The sequence below is a fragment of the Amblyraja radiata genome, chromosome 4 (genome assembly GCF_010909765.2).
Source record: "Amblyraja radiata isolate CabotCenter1 chromosome 4, sAmbRad1.1.pri, whole genome shotgun sequence".
In the NCBI taxonomy this organism is placed as follows: domain Eukaryota; kingdom Metazoa; phylum Chordata; class Chondrichthyes; order Rajiformes; family Rajidae; genus Amblyraja; species Amblyraja radiata.
This window is the reverse complement of record NC_045959.1, coordinates 12,221,073-12,239,147: the sequence shown is the minus strand read 5'-3', so window position 1 is coordinate 12,239,147 and position 18,075 is coordinate 12,221,073. Positions and strand designations below refer to the sequence as shown.

Below are 18,075 nucleotides of genomic sequence, written 5' to 3'. Positions count from 1 at the left end.
TGTCACTGGAAGCAATATTTTTGAAAACCAAATGAAAATAAATGACCATAATTTTTCACACATTCAACAAATTAAAACAAAATATTCTTACTTCAAGGAAAGTAAAAAAAAACCATTTCATGAAAGGTAAGAATCCATTCAAAGGAAAAAGATGAGGGAGGTAGCTGCTGCTTATTCACTTGGCAAGACTGACTTTCAAAAATTCTTAGAACAGCATGTATTTGCATTTTAAAGCAAGCTGGTTTAAAGGGGAAATAAAAAACATTGATTGGTTTCATAGTACATCAATTCGGTCTTGCGCAATAATTTTATAAATCCTGATTTGCTTTATTTTTAAGTCGATGAGGCCAATTATAAAGAGCTATGCAACATCTTCCATTTATATGGCATCTAAACATTACATCACGTATCCAAGTGCGACTCAAATGAAAATTTGCACTAAATCACATTACATCTTTGGCAGATGGCTCATGAATACAATACATAAACTTGTATGTATATACTACAACAGATTCCAAAATGCCAAACAAGCAATGAAATACTTTTAAAACATGATTACTAACAATCCATTGGCATACATAATGAAGGGACCGTATTGCACATTAAAATTATGCCACTGAATCCCTTGCATACAAAACGGTCCCACATTCAACAGCAATCACTCTTCAAAATTTTCATCAGCTGGAAAGTCCTTTGGGATACCCTGTGTTTGAGAAAGACACTATACCAATGAAAGTCCTTTATAATTTGAGGCTACAATTGGAGCCTATATTTAATTTTCATCGAGGATAATCCAGGAATGTTAGCAGAGTAAATTTACTCAAATCACAAGATTGAAATTATAACAGAACCTCCTGGCAAAGAGTGCCAGAATATTATTTCTGAGCCACAACAAGCAAAATAATAATAATAATAGTATCTTTTATTGTCATTGCACATAAGTGCAACGAGATTTGGGTATGCAGCTTCAAAATCATGGCGGATGGCCATATTCCAAAAGACATCCTCTATGGAGAGCTGCCATCTGTGAGGAGAACCATCGGCCGCACCCGAGCTACGTTACAACGATGTCTGCAAGAGAGATATGAAGTCAATGTGTAGTCCTGGGAGAGCCTTGCAGCTGACCGCACGAGGTGGAAGGCACCCAGAACAAACATCTCAAAACGAGGAAGTGAAACTGTTGAAAGCAGCAGCAGACAAGCAGGCACGCAGAAAGGAGCGCAGCAACTTCAACAGAGCAGAGACCACACTGGTTTGTGACCTTTGCAACAGAGACTGTCACTCCCGCATTGGTCTCTGACGCCACAGTAGACGCTGCTCTACCTGAAGTTTGGAGCAAGCAGCCAACAACTAGGATGCATCGCCCATGGTCAGTCATGACTGAGGGGGGCCTACATACTGTTCTGCATATCATACTGTAGTCATCTACAAAGTAAGTAGATTTCTCACCTGTAGAGTTAAAAGAACACCATCAAATCTGTAAGAAGGAACTGCAGATGCTGGTTTAAACCATAGACACAAAAAGCTGGAGTAATTCAGCGGGACAGGCAGCATCTCTGGAGAGAAGGAATGGGTGACGTTTTAGGTCAAGACCCTTCTCAACCCAAAACGTCGCCCATTCCTTCTCTCCAGTGATGCTGCCTGTCCTGCTGAGTTACTCTAGCTTTGTGTCTATCTTCACTATCAAATCTGGCCAGACAACAGGTAAATAAGAGTTGGTACATATTAAACCAACCACAAGGAGCACAAAGTCAACCTGGTAAACCATTGAGCGACGACTGATGGCAAGATATCGTCACAAAAGTAAACAGAAGATGAGTAGACAAGTTGGTTTGTAGTGTATGTCGGTCAGAAGTCTGTCCCCTGCGATGGAGATGGTGAGGTCAAGGAATGGTAGGGAAGTGTCGGAAATGGTCCAGGTGTATTGGAGTGCCGGATGGAAGTTGGTGGTGAAGTGGATGAGGTCAGTCAGTTGTGTGTGGGTGCAGGAGGTGGCCCCAAAGCAGGTCAAGGAATGGTAGGGAAGTGTCGGAAATGGTCCAGGTGTGGTCAAGGAATGGTAGGGAAGTGTTGGAAATGGTCCAGGTGTGTCAAGGAAATGGTCCAGGTGTGTCACGGTCCAGGTGTGTCACGGTCCAGGTGTGTCACGGTCCAGGTGTGTCACGGTCCAGGTGTGTCACGGTCCAGGTGTGTCACGGTCCAGGTGTGTCACGGTCCAGGTGTGTCACGGTCCAGGTGTGTCAAGGTCCAGGTGTGTCAAGGTCCAGGTGTGTCAAGGTCCAGGTGTGTCAAGGTCAAACAGAAGATGAAACCTATTTCCAGATAAAACAGTGGCAGTAACTTGAGAATCACTTTAGATTTGAACATTGAGAGGCAGACAACAATACTTGATTTTAGATAGTGCAGTAAAGATTAGCCAATGTTTCCACCTTGAGCAAAAGCTTCTCTAACATCCATATAAACACTATTCATTATTTTAATAATAGCTCTGTGTATACAAACGTCATTATAGAATCATAGACAGCTAGGGTCTTTCAGAAATGACCTTGAAATGCAAATCCTAGTCAGTAAAACTGGGACCCATAATCAAACTTCTTTATTAATCATTCCACCTAAATTACACAAATCCAATGACATGAGACACTCTCTGTTATTCAAATTCATACAATACGTAGTTACCCCATTTGATTGATAACTTTTAAATGCTGAATTGATTTTCAGACAACAAATGGGGCACATGAATATAGTATTGAAAGCATCCGCACCTCTGTAATGGGAATAAAATTAGCAGTGAAACATCCTAACGAGTAGTCCCATGAACAGAAAGTAGAAACATAGAAAATAGGTGCAGGACGAGGTCATTCGGCCCTTCGAGCCAGCACCGCCATTCATTGTGATCATGGCTGATTGTCCCCAATCAATAATCCGTGCCTGCCTTCTCCCTTGATTCCACTAGCCCCTAGACCTCTACCTAACTCTCTCTTAAATCCATCCAGTGATTTGGCCTCCACTACCCTCTGTGGCAGGGAATTCCACAAATTCACAACTCTCTGGGTGAACACCTGTTTTCTCACCTCAGTCTTAAATGACCTCCCCTTTATTCTAAGACTGTGGCCCCTGGTTCTGGACTCGCCCAACATTGGGAACATTTTTCCTGCAAACATTGGGAACATTTTTCCTGCATCTAGCTTGTCCAGTCCTTTTATAATTGTATTTGCTTCTATTAGACCACCCACCCCCCCACCCCTCATCCTTCTAAACTCCAGTGAATACAAGCCTAGTCTTTCAATCTTTCCTCATATGACAGTCCCGCCATCCCAGGGATCAATCTCGTGAACCTACTCTGCACAGCCTCAATCACAAGGATGTCCTTCCTCAAATTAGGAGACCAAAACTAAAGATCTCAGTGTCATCGTTATCTCTAGAAATAGTTTAACCTTAAGTCATTTGCATTCGTGGACTGCTCTTAATGGTTGCTTCCAAAACAGCAAGTTCTGTTTTTATTTTGCTTTGTGATAGGTAAAGAGGTGATAAATTAGCAGGACCCAACAAAGGAAATGTTGGGTCCTGCATGGAAAATATTTGAATTGGTGCCCAAAAGAGTTTTAATAGCAGCTAGACCAAGACTAATATGATTAAAATTTAAAGACTAAAGTAGAGGGTCTTTGTAAAGTGGAGCTTGAGATTGGAATTTCAGCTCTTGGTCAAAATGAACATCAAGACTGCAAACTGTTCCGGTTTAGTCATAGCCAAGCTGATATTATTGTCAACAGCACAATGGAATCAAGGACAAGGGTTAAGGCAACTGATTGCAGTTGAAGGGCAAGAAGGGAGGAACAAGGAATGACGGTGGAGTAAGGCGGCAGCTGCTGGCTCAAGAAAACATTACTAGATATTCTCTTCAAGCAGTAAAGTAAATATGAAAAAGGCATTTACTTCCATTTACCAAAAACAGCTTTTCCACAATAATCGGGTATAGGACAATGAAAATAATTGAAAATGTTATCATTCCCTTGTCAAATTCAAATTAAACTGTGAGTATAGTTCAAATATATCTCAGCTTTATCCCTGCAGAGCAACTATTTAAAATATTCTATGACTAATAACAGTAGAAATAACCAAACAGATAAGAACTCAGTTTAATCATTGTATGTGCATATACCATGGCCCAGTGTTATCAGTGTGTAGGAAAAAACTGCAGATGCTGGTTTAAATCAAAGGTAGACACAAAATGCTGGAGTAACTCAGCGGGACAGGCAGCATCACTGGAGAGAAGGAATGGGTGACGTTTCGGGTCAAGACCGTATTTCAGTCTGAAGAAGGGTCTTAACCCGAAACGTCACCCAGTCATTCCTTCCCTCCAGTGATGCTGTCTGTCCCGCTGAGTTACTCCAGTATTTTGTGTCTACCCAGTGTTATCATCTGTGACCAGGTTCAAGTAGACATGGACAAACTACTCACTTACATTCATGACTCCCTATCGGGCACTTAAAAACTGCTTAAGCGTCAAGTACAAAATATGGATCAATACGTGTCTGCTGAAATAAAATACATTTTAGGAGGTAGAAACTGGATGTACAATGTTAATTCAGAACATGATCACAGTTAGGGAGGTAGCAACTCATTAAACACAAGTTAAGAAATCCCCACTGAAGGTGACATTTTGGATTCTGCATTTAATACACTAAACTGCAAAATAACCAAACCTGACATTAATCCCCAATTAACATACTTCACACTAACTCAATAGCACTGTAGCAAATAAATCAGTCAAAACAAAATTTGTTTGCAAATAACAATTTGGTGATAGATAGTGCAGTTTTAGACTATATTCAAACCAAAGTTTAAGCAACTACCATGGCAAACTTGAGATGGGCTGTAAAGCTTATGTTAGGCTTCAGTAAGATTAAATCTGGTTTTATATCTCCACATTGTACATTAAAGTTTGGTGAACCTGCCAAGAATGGTCCTGTTTCTCATCACACATATGCTGCTATATCCCAAATCACAATTATTGCAACATTAAGGCTCTCTTCTATTTGCTCACCATTCTGATTTGACAAGTGCCGCTTCACTTAAAGCAATACCATAAACAAGATGACCATGTAGTAACGGAACACTACATAATTTGTACATCTAAAAAAAATAATTGTTTTTAATCACAAAAACATTGAATTGAAGAGCTGACAGATTTAACCTTGTGCACAATGATAACAAATAAACGTATTTATTGGAAGTGTTAGAAGATCTTTGATAACCCATGCTGCTATGAGAAGACGCAAATCCTGGACATTTCTAAGCAAGCAATGACCTACCACCTCTCACAGAATAGAAAGACAGAAATCAGGAGCAACGACTACAAACATTAGCTCAACGCTGAAGGTCTAATTTAGGTGAAAGCAACATAAAAATGAACAGACTATTTTCCTGGAGACATCTTAATAATTGTTCACTGCAATGAAGGACCAGAAACACTGCTGGGCTCTCTACTTCATGACAAGCTTTGCAAACGATACATCTTACAAGACCAATTGTATCTTCACCAAGTGGACTGACTGATTGTTGTAAATGCTCATTGGTCACCGAACAACCCATGGCTAGATATTACACTTCATTCCAAGCACATCCAGCTACTTGCATCATTCATCACCACACGTGGTGGCACATTAACATGAACAAAAGGAATGTCAGCGAGGCCAAAAAAACCTTGCCTATTCTATTTCATGTCCAGTGGCAGATATAGTATGTTAAAAATCTGATGGCAATAAATATAGTCCCAACTCCCAATACCAACTGTTGGTGACAGTGGCGCAGCGCTAGAGTTACTGCCTTACAGCACCAAAGATCACTTCTACGTGCTGTCTGTATGGAGTTTGTACGTTCTATCTGTGACTACGTGGATTTTCTCTGCGGGCTCCAGTGTCTTCCCACATTAAAAGATGTGCAAGTTTCATCATCATCATCATCATCATCCTTTATTAGCCAAGTATGTTTTGCAACACAGTCATACTAATAAGAAGCAACAGAACACACAAAATACATTTTAACATGGACATCCACCACAGTGACTTATCCACATTCCTCACTGTGATGGATGGCGAAAAAAAAGTTCAATCTTTTCCCTTCATTGTTCTCCTGCGGTCTGGGGCCTCGAGCCTTCCGTTGATGGGACGATCTTGACTCCTGTAGCCGGCAGTGATCAATCTCCTGCATAGGGGGATCTCAGCTCCCCACGTCAGCGATCGGACCACGGGTCTGGGCTGGTCGAACGTTGTGCGGTTTTGGAGCTCCGGACTCGGTCTCTCCCGAGACTGCGAGCTCCTTGGTGTTAAAGTCCGCAGGCCACGGTTGTAGCGTCGATCCCAGGCAAGGAATCGGCTCCAATGAAAGTCCACGCCCCGTGGTGGGGCTCAAAGTCAGTCCTGAGCAAGGCCTCCAGCTCCATGATGTTAGGCCGCAGAGCCACCGGAGATACGACCCGGAAAACAATCGCATCTCCGGCAAGGTAAAAGATGGAAAAAAGTTTCCCGCGACTCCTTCCCCCACCCCCCACATAAAACAAACCAGAGAACATTAACTGGCTTTTGTAAATTGTCCCTAGTGTGTAGGATATAACTTGTGTACAGGTGACCATTAGTCGGTGTGGACTTGGTGGGCCCGTTTCCATCTTGTATCTCTAAGCCAAAGTAAACCAATCCAAACCATTCCAGCCTTCTCTACCAGTTTCAGATTAGCTATAGCTGAAACAGTGTTGGAATCTGTAAAATAAATGGTAACATGGATACCCACAAAAGAACTGCAATTGCCATCATGGTCTAGTTTGGCCAGAATGCTCTGATCACTTAAAACAATTTCCAAAGCTGAGTCACAGAAGTCGAGCATCATGATTTCAGAAAAAACTACAGCCAGTGTTTTACTTGTGAAAGGAAGAGGCTTCTTGAAGAATATAAGGAAAAAGTTGACCAGTAAAGTTGGAGTAATGGCATGCTTCTCCTGGAAGATGTGGAAGATCAGGGACACTAGACGTGTCCCCGATGACTACACATGTCGGAAGCACATCCAGCTCCTAAATGGCCGTGGGAGGGAACCTCAGGATGATCCGCAAGAACCATAGAAACATAGAAAATAGGTGCAGGAGTAGGCCATTCGGCCCTTCGAGCCTGCACCGCCATTCAATATGATCATGGCTGATCATCCAACTCAGTATCCTGTACCTGCCTTCTCTCCATACCCCCTGATCCCTTTAGCCACAAGGGCCACATCTAACTCCCTCTTAAATATAGCCAATGAACTTACCTCAACTACCTTCTGTGGCAGAGAATTCCAGAGATTCACGACTCTCTGTGTGAAAAATGTTTTCCTCATCTCGGTCCTAAAAGATTTCCCCCTTATCCTTAAACGGTGACCCCTTGTTCTGGACTTCCCCAACATCGGGAACAATCTTCCTGCATCTAGCCTGTCCAACCCCTTAAGAATTTTGTAAGTTTCTATAAGATCCCCCCTCAATCTACTAAATTCTAGCGAGCATCGTTGATAAAAGCTATAGTGAGGTGATCACACCCAAGATACAGGCAGAAAGAAGATGAGTGACCCCTAGGAAGGGAAAATAAAGTATGCAGAGAGTGCAGGAATCCCCTATGGCCATTCCTCTGGAAAATAGGTATACCTTTTCAAATATTGTTCACAGGAGAGCTGCAGCAGTAGATAGCTCTGTGTCACAATGTCTGGCTCTGAAGCACAGCAGGGCAGTGGAGACAGGGAGCATAATTGTGATCAAAGTTGTCATAGTTAGGGGGACAGGCAGAAGATTCTGTGGCCACAAATGGGTCTATAGCATGGTGTCTTGCATCCCTGGTGCCAGCATCCAGTATATCTTGGAACGGCTGCAGAACATTCCCAAGAGGAGGGTGAACAGCCAGAAGTCAGTGTACATTGGCACAAATGACACAAGTAGGAAAAGGGATGAAGTTCTGCAGAGCAAATATAGGGAATTAGGCAAAAGGTTAAAAAGCAGGATATCAACAGTAGTAATCTCTAAATTACTCCCAGTGCCATATGTTAGCAAGAGTAAGAATATGAAGACAGAACAAGTGAATGCATGGCTGAGGAGTTCGAGCATTGGTCAGAGATTCATATTTTTGAATCTCCTCGGGTTACTTGTACAAAGGGGACAGAATGCACATGAACTCGAGGGGCATAAATATCAGGGCAGGCAGAGTTGTAAGTGTGACCAGGGAGGTCTTAACTAGATTGGCTGGTGGAGGGATTCAAAGCAGTACTGAGATAGTTGGGAGGCAGAAAGTCGATACAGACGTCAATGATAGCAAGTTCGGTGAACAGGGCAGGCTGGAGCACGGCAGGGACTTGTGGATTAAATTGCAATTATTTCAATGCTAGAGGCCTGATAGGCAAGGCAGATGAATTCAGGGCATGGATGAGTGCATGCAACTGGACTGTTATAGCCATTGCACAAACCTGGCTAAGGGAGGTACAGGACGGGCAGCTTAACGTTCCAAGGTACAGGAGCTACATATGAGATAGAGATGGGGGTAAAAGACAATGGGAAGTTGTTTTATTAATTAAGGGGAACATCACAGCAGTATTCTGAAATAACATTACTGAGGGACCCTCCACTGAGACTATATGGGAGGAGCTGAGAAATAAAGAGTGGATGATCACCTTGCTGGGATTGTACCATAAGTCCACAAACTGTCAACCAGAAATAGAGAAATAAATATGTTGGGAGATTTCAGACATCTGTAAGACTAATAGATTTGTTAACTTTCCCAATAAAGGCTGAGATTGTCATAATGCCAAGGGCTTAGATGGGGTGGAATCTGTCATGTGTGTTCAGAAAATATTCCTCAGGTTATAAGTGTAGGCCCCTACAAGCTTGACCTGCCCTTATTTCAGTGTCAGAACACCAGCAGGACATTTCAAAAGCCAGCACTTCGATTGGTTGAGTCAATCTACTGCAGTGTCGGAACATCAGCAAGAGGTTTCAAAGGCTAGACGTTGCATTGGTGGAGTGAGCTAAATTGGCTTATTGAGCCGCAAAAAAAGGTGCGGTGTAGCAGAGCCACCTATTCGGAAAGAGGTTGCGTTGAGGTGAAATGCTGTGTTGAGGGTTAGTGTCTGGCTTTGGCTCAAGAGGCTTCAGCGATGAATTTGAGTCATGAGGGACAGGAGGTAAAGATATGGTAGTGCACGATTGTTGCTTTCTTTTCCTCTTGGTTTTAGTGTAGTACAGATGGCAGGTAGAATGGTGTAATCAGTCTGAAGAAGGGTCTCGACCCGAAACGTCACCCATTCCTTCTATCCAGAGATGCTGAGCGGAGGTGCAGAACCTGGCGGACTGGTGCGCCAATAACAACTTGGCACTTAACACCTCCAAGACCAAGGAGCTGATTATTGACTTCAGGAGGTCCCATTCTGGAGAATACGCCCCAATCTCCATTTATGGGGAAAGTGTGGAGAGAGTGTCCAGCTTTAAGTTTCTGGGCACTCACATTTCAGAAGACCTCACATGGTCCACAAACACCGCCGCGCTGGTCAAGAAGGCACAGCAACGACTGTTCTTCCTGAGGACATTAAAAAAGACTGGTCTGCCCCAACAGCTGCTGACAACGTTCTACCGCTGCACCACAGAGAGCATACTAACGTATGGCATCTCTGTGTGGTATCTCAGCTGCACGGAGGCGGAGAGGAGAGCTCTTCAGCGCGTCGTCAACAGAGCGCAGAGGATCATCGGGACAGAGCTACCAGCCTTGGAGGGCATCTACCACACGCGGTGCCTCAGGAAGGCCCTCAGCATCCATAAGGACTCATCACACCCCTGCCACGGTCTGTTTCAACTACTTCCCTCCGGCAGACGTTACAAGGCCTTCTACGCCCGAACCTCCAGACTCAGGAACAGTTTCATCCCAAGAGCTATAGCGGCTCCGAACCGGCCCTAATGAGTGCCCCCCCACCCACCCCCTTTGGACAGTCTCCCACAGATGGTCACGTCAATCAATTCAGCTTGTTTATTTATGTATTGTATTTATTTACCTTTCTTGTACATCAGTGGAGCTGCACACTAAATCTCGTTGCACTGACGTGCAATGACAATAAAAGATATATTATTATTATTATTATTATTATTATGCTGCCTGTCCCGCTGAGTTACTCCAGCTTTTTTCTCTATTTTAGAATGGTGTAATGTTTTTTCTGCAATATGTGGGAAATCAAGGAACCTGCTGGTACCCCTGATGAATGCACCGGTGAGAATTATGTTCAGGTGCAGCTCCTTACAGACTACAATAGGGAACTAAAGCTGCAGCTAGCCAACCTCAGGACCATCTGGAAGAATGAGAGCTTCATTGAAAGGAGTTGTAGTGAGTGGTCATATCCATGATACACAAAGAGAGTAGATGGGTGACCACGAGGAGTGGGAGTAGACAGAGATTGCAGGACCATTGGGATATCATCTAGGGTAGAGGGGACCTATACAAGAGGAACAGGTAGAACACTAGGGGCGCCGCATTGATGGCAGCCTCTGCCTGTTTTTCTGTCTTTTTTTTATTTTTAGTCAGTTTTAAAAGTGTGTTTTGGAGATTTCTTTAGCTTTTCTATGTGGGGGAGGAGGGTAGGGTAAGGGGGAAACCGTTTCCCAGTCACTTCCTGGTGAGGATGTGACTATTATCCGACTCGTGTCCTCGTCCCCCTCCTGGCGGCCTACCACCTGGATTGGAGCGGCCTTTCCTGCTGGGGACCCGGACCAGAGCTCCAGCAGCGGCAGCGCAGCGCTGGATACATCGTGGAGCGGGTGATTGCATACCTGGATGGCCGTTGAAGCTCCGGAGTGTTGGGCCTGCTGCTTCAACATCGGACCTGTGGTTCGTAGAGCTTCCAGCGCGGGCGGCGCTGACTTCAACATCGCGGAGTCCTGGGGCTCTTTGCCGAGGGCCGCCAGCGTTGAATCTCCGCCTGTGGACTTCGGGAGCCGCGGACTCTGATAGGAGGTGGCCGATTCGGATGTCCAACCCGTTGAGGACGTCCTCCAGTCAGACTTCCATCACCCCGGCGAGCGGGCCTGAACATCGGGCCGCCCGTAGTGGCGACAGCCGGGGTTCGGGAGCCCCCCGACCACGGGAGGACAACAGAGGAGGATGACTGAATTTTGGAGTCTTCCCTCACAGTGGGAAACTTTGATCCCGCTGTGTGGGGATGTGACAATTGGTACGTGACAAATAAATGTATTTTGTATCTTGTATCTGAACTGAAGGGAAACCAATATCAATACAGGCACTTTTGTAACTCTGCAGGCGAGGCAACATATCTGAAGAGAAGGAAGCATCACCCATTCTTTCTCTCCAGAGAAGCTGCCTGTCCCGCTGAGTTACTCCAGCATTTTATGTCTATCTTCGATTTGAACCAGCATCTGCAGTTCCTTCTTACACATATACCCTTTTTATTGTTCAGCTCCACCCATTATAAACTCCATGGATGAACCATTAGTAATGTCATTTATGATCAACATTTTGCAAGTGTACTATAGGCACAAAAATAGTCAACGAGAATTTGACGAACAAATATGCCTGGAGTTTGCAGGCAGCTATAATACTTGGGGATTTCAACTTTCCCAAAATAGACTGGAACTGCCTTAGTGCCAAGGTTTTGGACGGGGTGTAATTTGTCAAATGGGTGCAGGAAATTTTACTCAGGCAATATGTAGAAGGCTCTACAAGGGAGAGGGCAAAGCTGGATCTGATCCAAGGAAATTGAGAAAGGCAAGGGACTGAAGTATCCATGGCGAGACTTTTGGAACAAGCGACCTCTGTTTTACTAGCTTTAAAACAGTTATGAACAGGGTGGGCCCATAAGTTCCAATTCTGAATTGGGGAAAAGGACTATTTTGATGGTATTAGACAGGAACTCGCTAGTTAATTGGAATAAGTTTCTTGCGGGCAGAGCAACGTCAGGAAAGCGGGATGCTTTTAAAAGTGTGAAGACAAGAGTTCAGGGTATGCATGTTCCGGTTAGGGTGCATCCCCTTTACTCCCATGCAACGGTATGATCATTGTAAGTAGTTGAAACAAAGAACTAAAGATGATGGTTAATACACAAAAGGAAACAAAGTGCCAGAGTAACTCAGTGGGTCAAGCAGCATTGCTGGATTGGAGACATTGGCACTCTTGTTCAGACTGATTCAGTTTGCTGAGTTATTCCAGCACATTGTGTCACTTCACCTTCAAATTAGGCGCAATGCCGTTGGTCTGCACCAGCGAGACCTTCGCCCGCCGCATGTTCCGGTGAAACAGCTGTTGTTGTGGCTCACGTTGTAATTTAGTTTAGTTTATTGTCATGTACAAAGCTGGAGAGAGGCTGAGGGGACAGAGCCATGGGAGGAAGATACGGTGGCAGTCTTGCCGGGATCAGACAAAGCGACGGCCAACAGGAAGAAACAGCAGCAGGTGGGAGGGGAGGGGAGGGAGCCCCACGATTACCAACCACATCCTGTCAGTGGCAGCGGCCCAAAGAAAGCGCTTTCCCCAGAGGCTACTACATGAGCAGTAACGACAGCCGCATCATTCGGACCATGCAGTGGATGAAGAAGCGCTCGCTGGTGCACCTTCCAAGTCAGGGATACATCAATCAGCACGTCCAACCGCTATATCCGGTCAGTTATAAAAGGTATTTTCTAAAACGCAGGTTTACTGTATTCACACATGCATGGCAAAATTCAATTCCTACAATGGGTTTATTTTTTTTTTTTTAAAGGATTGCAACCAAAAAACGTGCAAAATGTTTCAATTGTTTTCCATTTACCTCCACTGGCCAGAAGGTTCTCTTGCACTTTGTCCCTACTGTCTTCCAACACATCAGCCATATACTGGGCCACTTTCTTCACCACACTGAAAATATCAAACACATCATGGATTATGGATTTAAACAATACATTACGACATATATTGCCCTTTACTATTTTCCACCCAGTGAGCTATCTAATGAAATATTAAAGCATTTTGAATGCATAAATGCAGTGACAGATAACTAATGTAAGACAGTACAAGGCCAAGAGTAAAATGCCACCAAAACTGAATTCAACTGGTAATCAGTGCGCCAGGGAATAGAACAAACGATTGAGTTGTAAAAATCCATTCAGTTCACCCATTTCTTTTGGGGAACTGTTATATTAAAAAAAAAAATTTTTAATCTGCAGATCCTGGAAATCTAAAATAAAAACAGAAAATACTGAAAACCCTCTGCAAGTCAGCATTTGTGGAAAGAGAAATGAGGAGGAATGATCTTCCTCATGTCAACAATAAATAAGTCTCAAGATGTCTGGCTTGCTGCATTATTGCAGGCACATTATCATCATCATCCTTTTATTGTCATCATGCAAAGCAACAGTTGTACAGTGCAAAATGAGAAGACGTTTCCCAGGGAATACCGGAGCATCGCACATAAAAACTTAAACATTTCACGCATAAATAAAAACGATTAAAACATTTTTTTTAAAACAATCCAGTTTCTGATAAAAACAGTACGAATAGTTTAAAAAAAAGTGCAGGTAAAAAAAGCAACATTAAAATACAAGTTAAAAAAAAAGTCATAAAATGTCCAGGGCAGCTGATTTAAGTGGCCTGAGCCAGAGTTATTACTCAGTGCCAGTTATTAAATTGTCAGTGCAAAAGCAGCAGAATCAGGGGGAGTGACTGTTTAGCAGCCTCACGGCCTGTGGAAGGAAGCTGTTTAGCAGTCTGGTTGTCCGGGCTTTGATGCTACGGTATCTCTTTCCTGATGGCAGGAGATCTAGATGTGTGTGGAGTGGGTGCAGTCTGTCCTTTGCTATGCTCAGTGCTTTTTTCAGGCAGCGGCTCTGGAACAGTTCTTGTACCGAGGGTAGGGAGACGCCAATGATCCTCTCTGCTCCCCTCACTACCCTCTGCAGAGACTTCCTGTCTGAGCAGTTACAGTTGGAGTACCACATGTTTATGCAGTACGTGAGTACAGACTCCATCATGCCCCTGTAAAAAGTCCTGAGGATGTTGGTGGGGAGTGAGGCCTGTTTGAGTTTCGTCAGGTAGTGCAGTTGCTGATGGGCCCGTTTGACAATCCCAGTGGTGTTCCTGGACCAGGTGAGTGTCTGTGATTTGCACTCCGAGGAACTTTATGTTCTCCACTCTCTCCACCGTGGTGCCACTGATGTTGAGGGGTGTGTGTTTTGGCTGCGACCTCCTGAAGTCGACAATCATCTCCACATTAGCCACACCAATAACAATAAATCAGTTATTCTAAGTAAATCTTAAAGTGCAAAAAACTAAAAAGCATCAGACTTGGGTCTGAGTAAGGGTCCTGACCCGAAACATCATCCATCCTTTTTGCTCCAGAGATGCTGCATAACCTACTGAGTTACTCCAACACTTTGTGTCAATCTTTGGAATATACCAGCATCTGTAGTTCATTTATACAAATGATAAATGTGCATATAGTGAAATAATTATTGACAGTACCAGTTTCAGACAAGATTTTTCATTGTACCTATACATTATACTTGTGCATATGCCAAACTCGATGCGATTTGACATGGCCGTTTCACAACTTATTCTCCCATTTGTGCCTCATCAGTAAATTTAACAACCATACCTTGTTTCCTTCATCCAAATCATGCCGAGCCAAGTCAGCATGTCAAGCAGCAACCTAAATCACATTACTAAACCACATTATTATAAACCTAGCCAGAACTTGACACACAGGGCTGGGTTCTAAAGGGTCCAATTCAAATAGCCACACTCCAAAGAGAACTGCACACAGCCACAATTAACCAGTTATCTACATATGTAAATTAATTATTACCACCGTTTTGTTTTTAAACCAAATGCTTCCAAGAAGACCAGCCAGAAGTACTATAAATGTAGGAATTAATATCTCATCAATGAACTTACCCCTCAACAAATGAGTCCAACTTGGCTAGCTCGTCAGATAATCCCACCAAGACATCTAACGTTCCAACCTATTGGAAGGGTGAAAATCTCATGTTAAAAGGTGTATAAAAGAAGTGACAGCATTATAAAAAGATGAAGATCCTAATGAGTAGGTAATTTCCTGGGCAATTATGGGTATTTTTCTAAAAAAGAAAGTTCCTCCTTTCAGCATTTCTGTACTTTGTCCACAACATGCCACCATAGCAATATTACATACATTAAATTTGAGAATTTCATATGTTCATAAGACTTTCTCTTTACTAACTTCTGCCCCCTGACTCTCTTGAATTTCAGGCATGTTGCTGGTGCTTTTCACTGTGAAGACTGACACAAAAAAAATCATTCAATTCCGCTGCCATTTATTTATTCCTCATTATCACTTCACCAGCATCATTTCTCAGTGGTCCAATGCCCAGCCATCCCTCTCTTACTCTTTATATATCTGAAGACATTTGACTATCTTCTTTTATATTTATTGGCTGGCTTGCCTCTATATTACATCTTTCTCTACATATTTTAGTTACCTGTTGGTATTTAAAAACTTCCCAATCCTCTAACTTCCCACTAATCTTTACAATATTATATGCCTTCTCTTTTAGTTTTATGCTGTCTTTGACTTCTTGTCAGCGAGTTGCCTTAATCTCCCTTTAGAATCTTTCTTCCTCCTTGGGATTAAAAAATCCTGTAAATTCCCAATTATTCCCACATTGCTGCTCCACCATAATTCCTGCTGGAGTCCCTTTCCAATCAACTTTAGCCCACTCCTCCCTCATGCCTCTGTCGTCACCTTTACTCAACAGTAATACCGAAAAATCTGTTTTCATCTTCTCCCTCTAAAACTACAGGTTTGGTACACAATACCAAATCCAGAATTGGATTATCCCTCGTAGACTCGACTACAAGCTAAGAAGCTATCTCGTAGGTGCTGTACAAATTCCTTCTCTTGGGATCCAGTACCAACCTGATTTTCCCAGTCAACCTGCATATTGAAAACCTCCATGACCACAGTAACATTGCCTTTTCTTACATGCCAATTGCATCTCCTGATTTAATTTGTTCCCTAAATCCTCGCTACTTTTCGTAGGCATGTATACAACTCCCATCAGGGTTTTTTCCCCTTGCAGTTTCTCAGGTCTCCTCACAAGGATTCTACATTCTCTGATCCTATGTCATCCCTTTCTAAGGGCTGCGTTTCATTCCTTACCAGCAGAGCTACCCCAACAGCAAAACCAAATTGCAGGAATCTGAATTTTCTAATTCTTAAATTTCCTTCCTAATTCTCAAATCCATGTATCAAAATATTTTTGGGGGGGGGGGGGGGGGGGGGGGCAATAGTTTGTTTACAAGCCCCTCAAAATAATAACTGTCAGACACTTTTTGTCAAACACTATCCTTCTACACACACAGTAATGAAAATATCAAATTTTAATCAAAATAAAAGTGAATTGAGTATCACAACACTGAAGGAAATCATTTGTCCATGAGAAAATGTAATGTACAGACATGGATTCCAAAAGTTATTGCTTGGGTGAGTCTGCTTCTGCAGGGGAGAGATTTCCTCTCAGCGCCAAGGGTGACTGCAGCAATTGCAGCAAAAATAGAATATACAAAATCGGAAGGTATTCAAACATTGGGAAGGGCATGATTTATTATCCATTCCTATTTGCTCAAGTAATAATAATAATAATGGATGGGATTTATATAGCGCCTTTCTAATACTCAAGGCGCTTTACATCGCATTATTCATTCACTCCTCAGTCACACTCAGTGGTGGTAAGCTACTTCTGTAGCCACAGCTGCCCTGGGGCAGACTGACGTTGTACTGGGGCAGTACTTACATTGTCATTGATAGCAAGTTTTTCTTTAAATACAAGCATGCGTCAATACAGTAAACCCTCGGTACAACGGACCATGGGATGGGGAGTGGTGTCTGTTATTACAGATTATCCGCTATAACCGAGTAAGACATTATCATTGGATGTTGTTGAAACAAAAAACTGCAGATAATGGTTAATGCACGAAAAGAGACCAAGGCTGGAGTAACTCGGGTCAGGTAGCATCTCTGGAAAACACAGATAGATGAAACCAGGTCCCTTCTTCACTGATTCAGTCTGCTGTGTTACTCCAGCACCCCATGTCATTTCATCTTAAAATTAGGCGCCGAAGCTCCTCCCCATCAGCTACCTTTGCCTTCAGCCGACACAGCCCCCAGTTGTCAGCTCCGCCCTCAGTCTGCCACCAATATGCATCCGGCCACTGCAGGGCCCCTCCCATTCCCTCCACTCCCCTCCCACCTTACGCAACCTACCCCCTCCACCTTCTCTTCACCTCTCACAGCCGCCAGCACCCTCCACGGTGGAGTTTGTCAGTGACTCCGGGGAGAAGAAGGGGAAGTGGAGTGGACAGAACAATGGGAGAAGGTGGTGGAGGAGGCGTTAGTGGAGCAACGAGGCGACAGGCCGGAAGGAGTGGCAGCTCATTAGAAGGGAGGGAGCCCCACAGTGACCAAGTGCGTCCTATTGGCAGCAGCGGCCCGAAGAAAGCGACATCCCTAGGGTCTACAACATGAGCCACAACAACAAACCAACATAAGATAAACTGGACCATTCGATGGGTGAAGAAGGGCTCGCTGGTGCGGAAGCGTGGCTTTGGATGTCTGCGAGTCGGGATGGTATTGCCAGGTCAGTCTGCTATGACCAAAATCAGTTATAAAGGGGTCCATTAAATAAGTACTGAATATTCTAAACTTTAAAGCTTCTCCTTGCGTTACATCCAACAATCCAAATTGTTCAGATCGTTCTTCATTAAGTATTCAAGATAAACAATAATGGAGCTAAAATACTGAACTTCAATAATTCAATTTTAAACAAAAATTGAATTTATATTGAAAATTCTATCAAACAGACTATATAGTCTCTGTTTAAGTTTAAGAATAAGGGGTAGGCCATTTAGGACTGAGATGAGGAAAATCTTTTTCACCCAGTTGTGAATCTGTGGAATTCTCTGGCACAGAAAGCAGTGGAGGCCATTTCACTGGATATATTCAAGAGAGAGTTAGAGTTAGCTCTTAGGGCAAACGGAATCAAGGGATATGGGTAGAAAGCAG

At 43.4% G+C, this 18,075-nt stretch overlaps 1 protein-coding gene across 1 annotated transcript in view; it reads right to left on the bottom strand.

Moving 5' to 3' along the window:
• atp6v1c1 (ATPase H+ transporting V1 subunit C1) overlaps positions 1 to 18,075 on the bottom strand; it is a 51,696-nt gene that overhangs the window by 24,730 nt on the left and 8,891 nt on the right. The window contains exons 3-4 of the mRNA XM_033018984.1: positions 14,931 to 14,998; positions 12,811 to 12,896 (exon numbers count right to left, since the gene is read on the bottom strand). Of these exons, the coding sequence (XP_032874875.1) occupies positions 12,811 to 12,896; positions 14,931 to 14,998 (154 nt within the window). The remainder of the gene's footprint in view (positions 1 to 12,810; positions 12,897 to 14,930; positions 14,999 to 18,075) is intronic.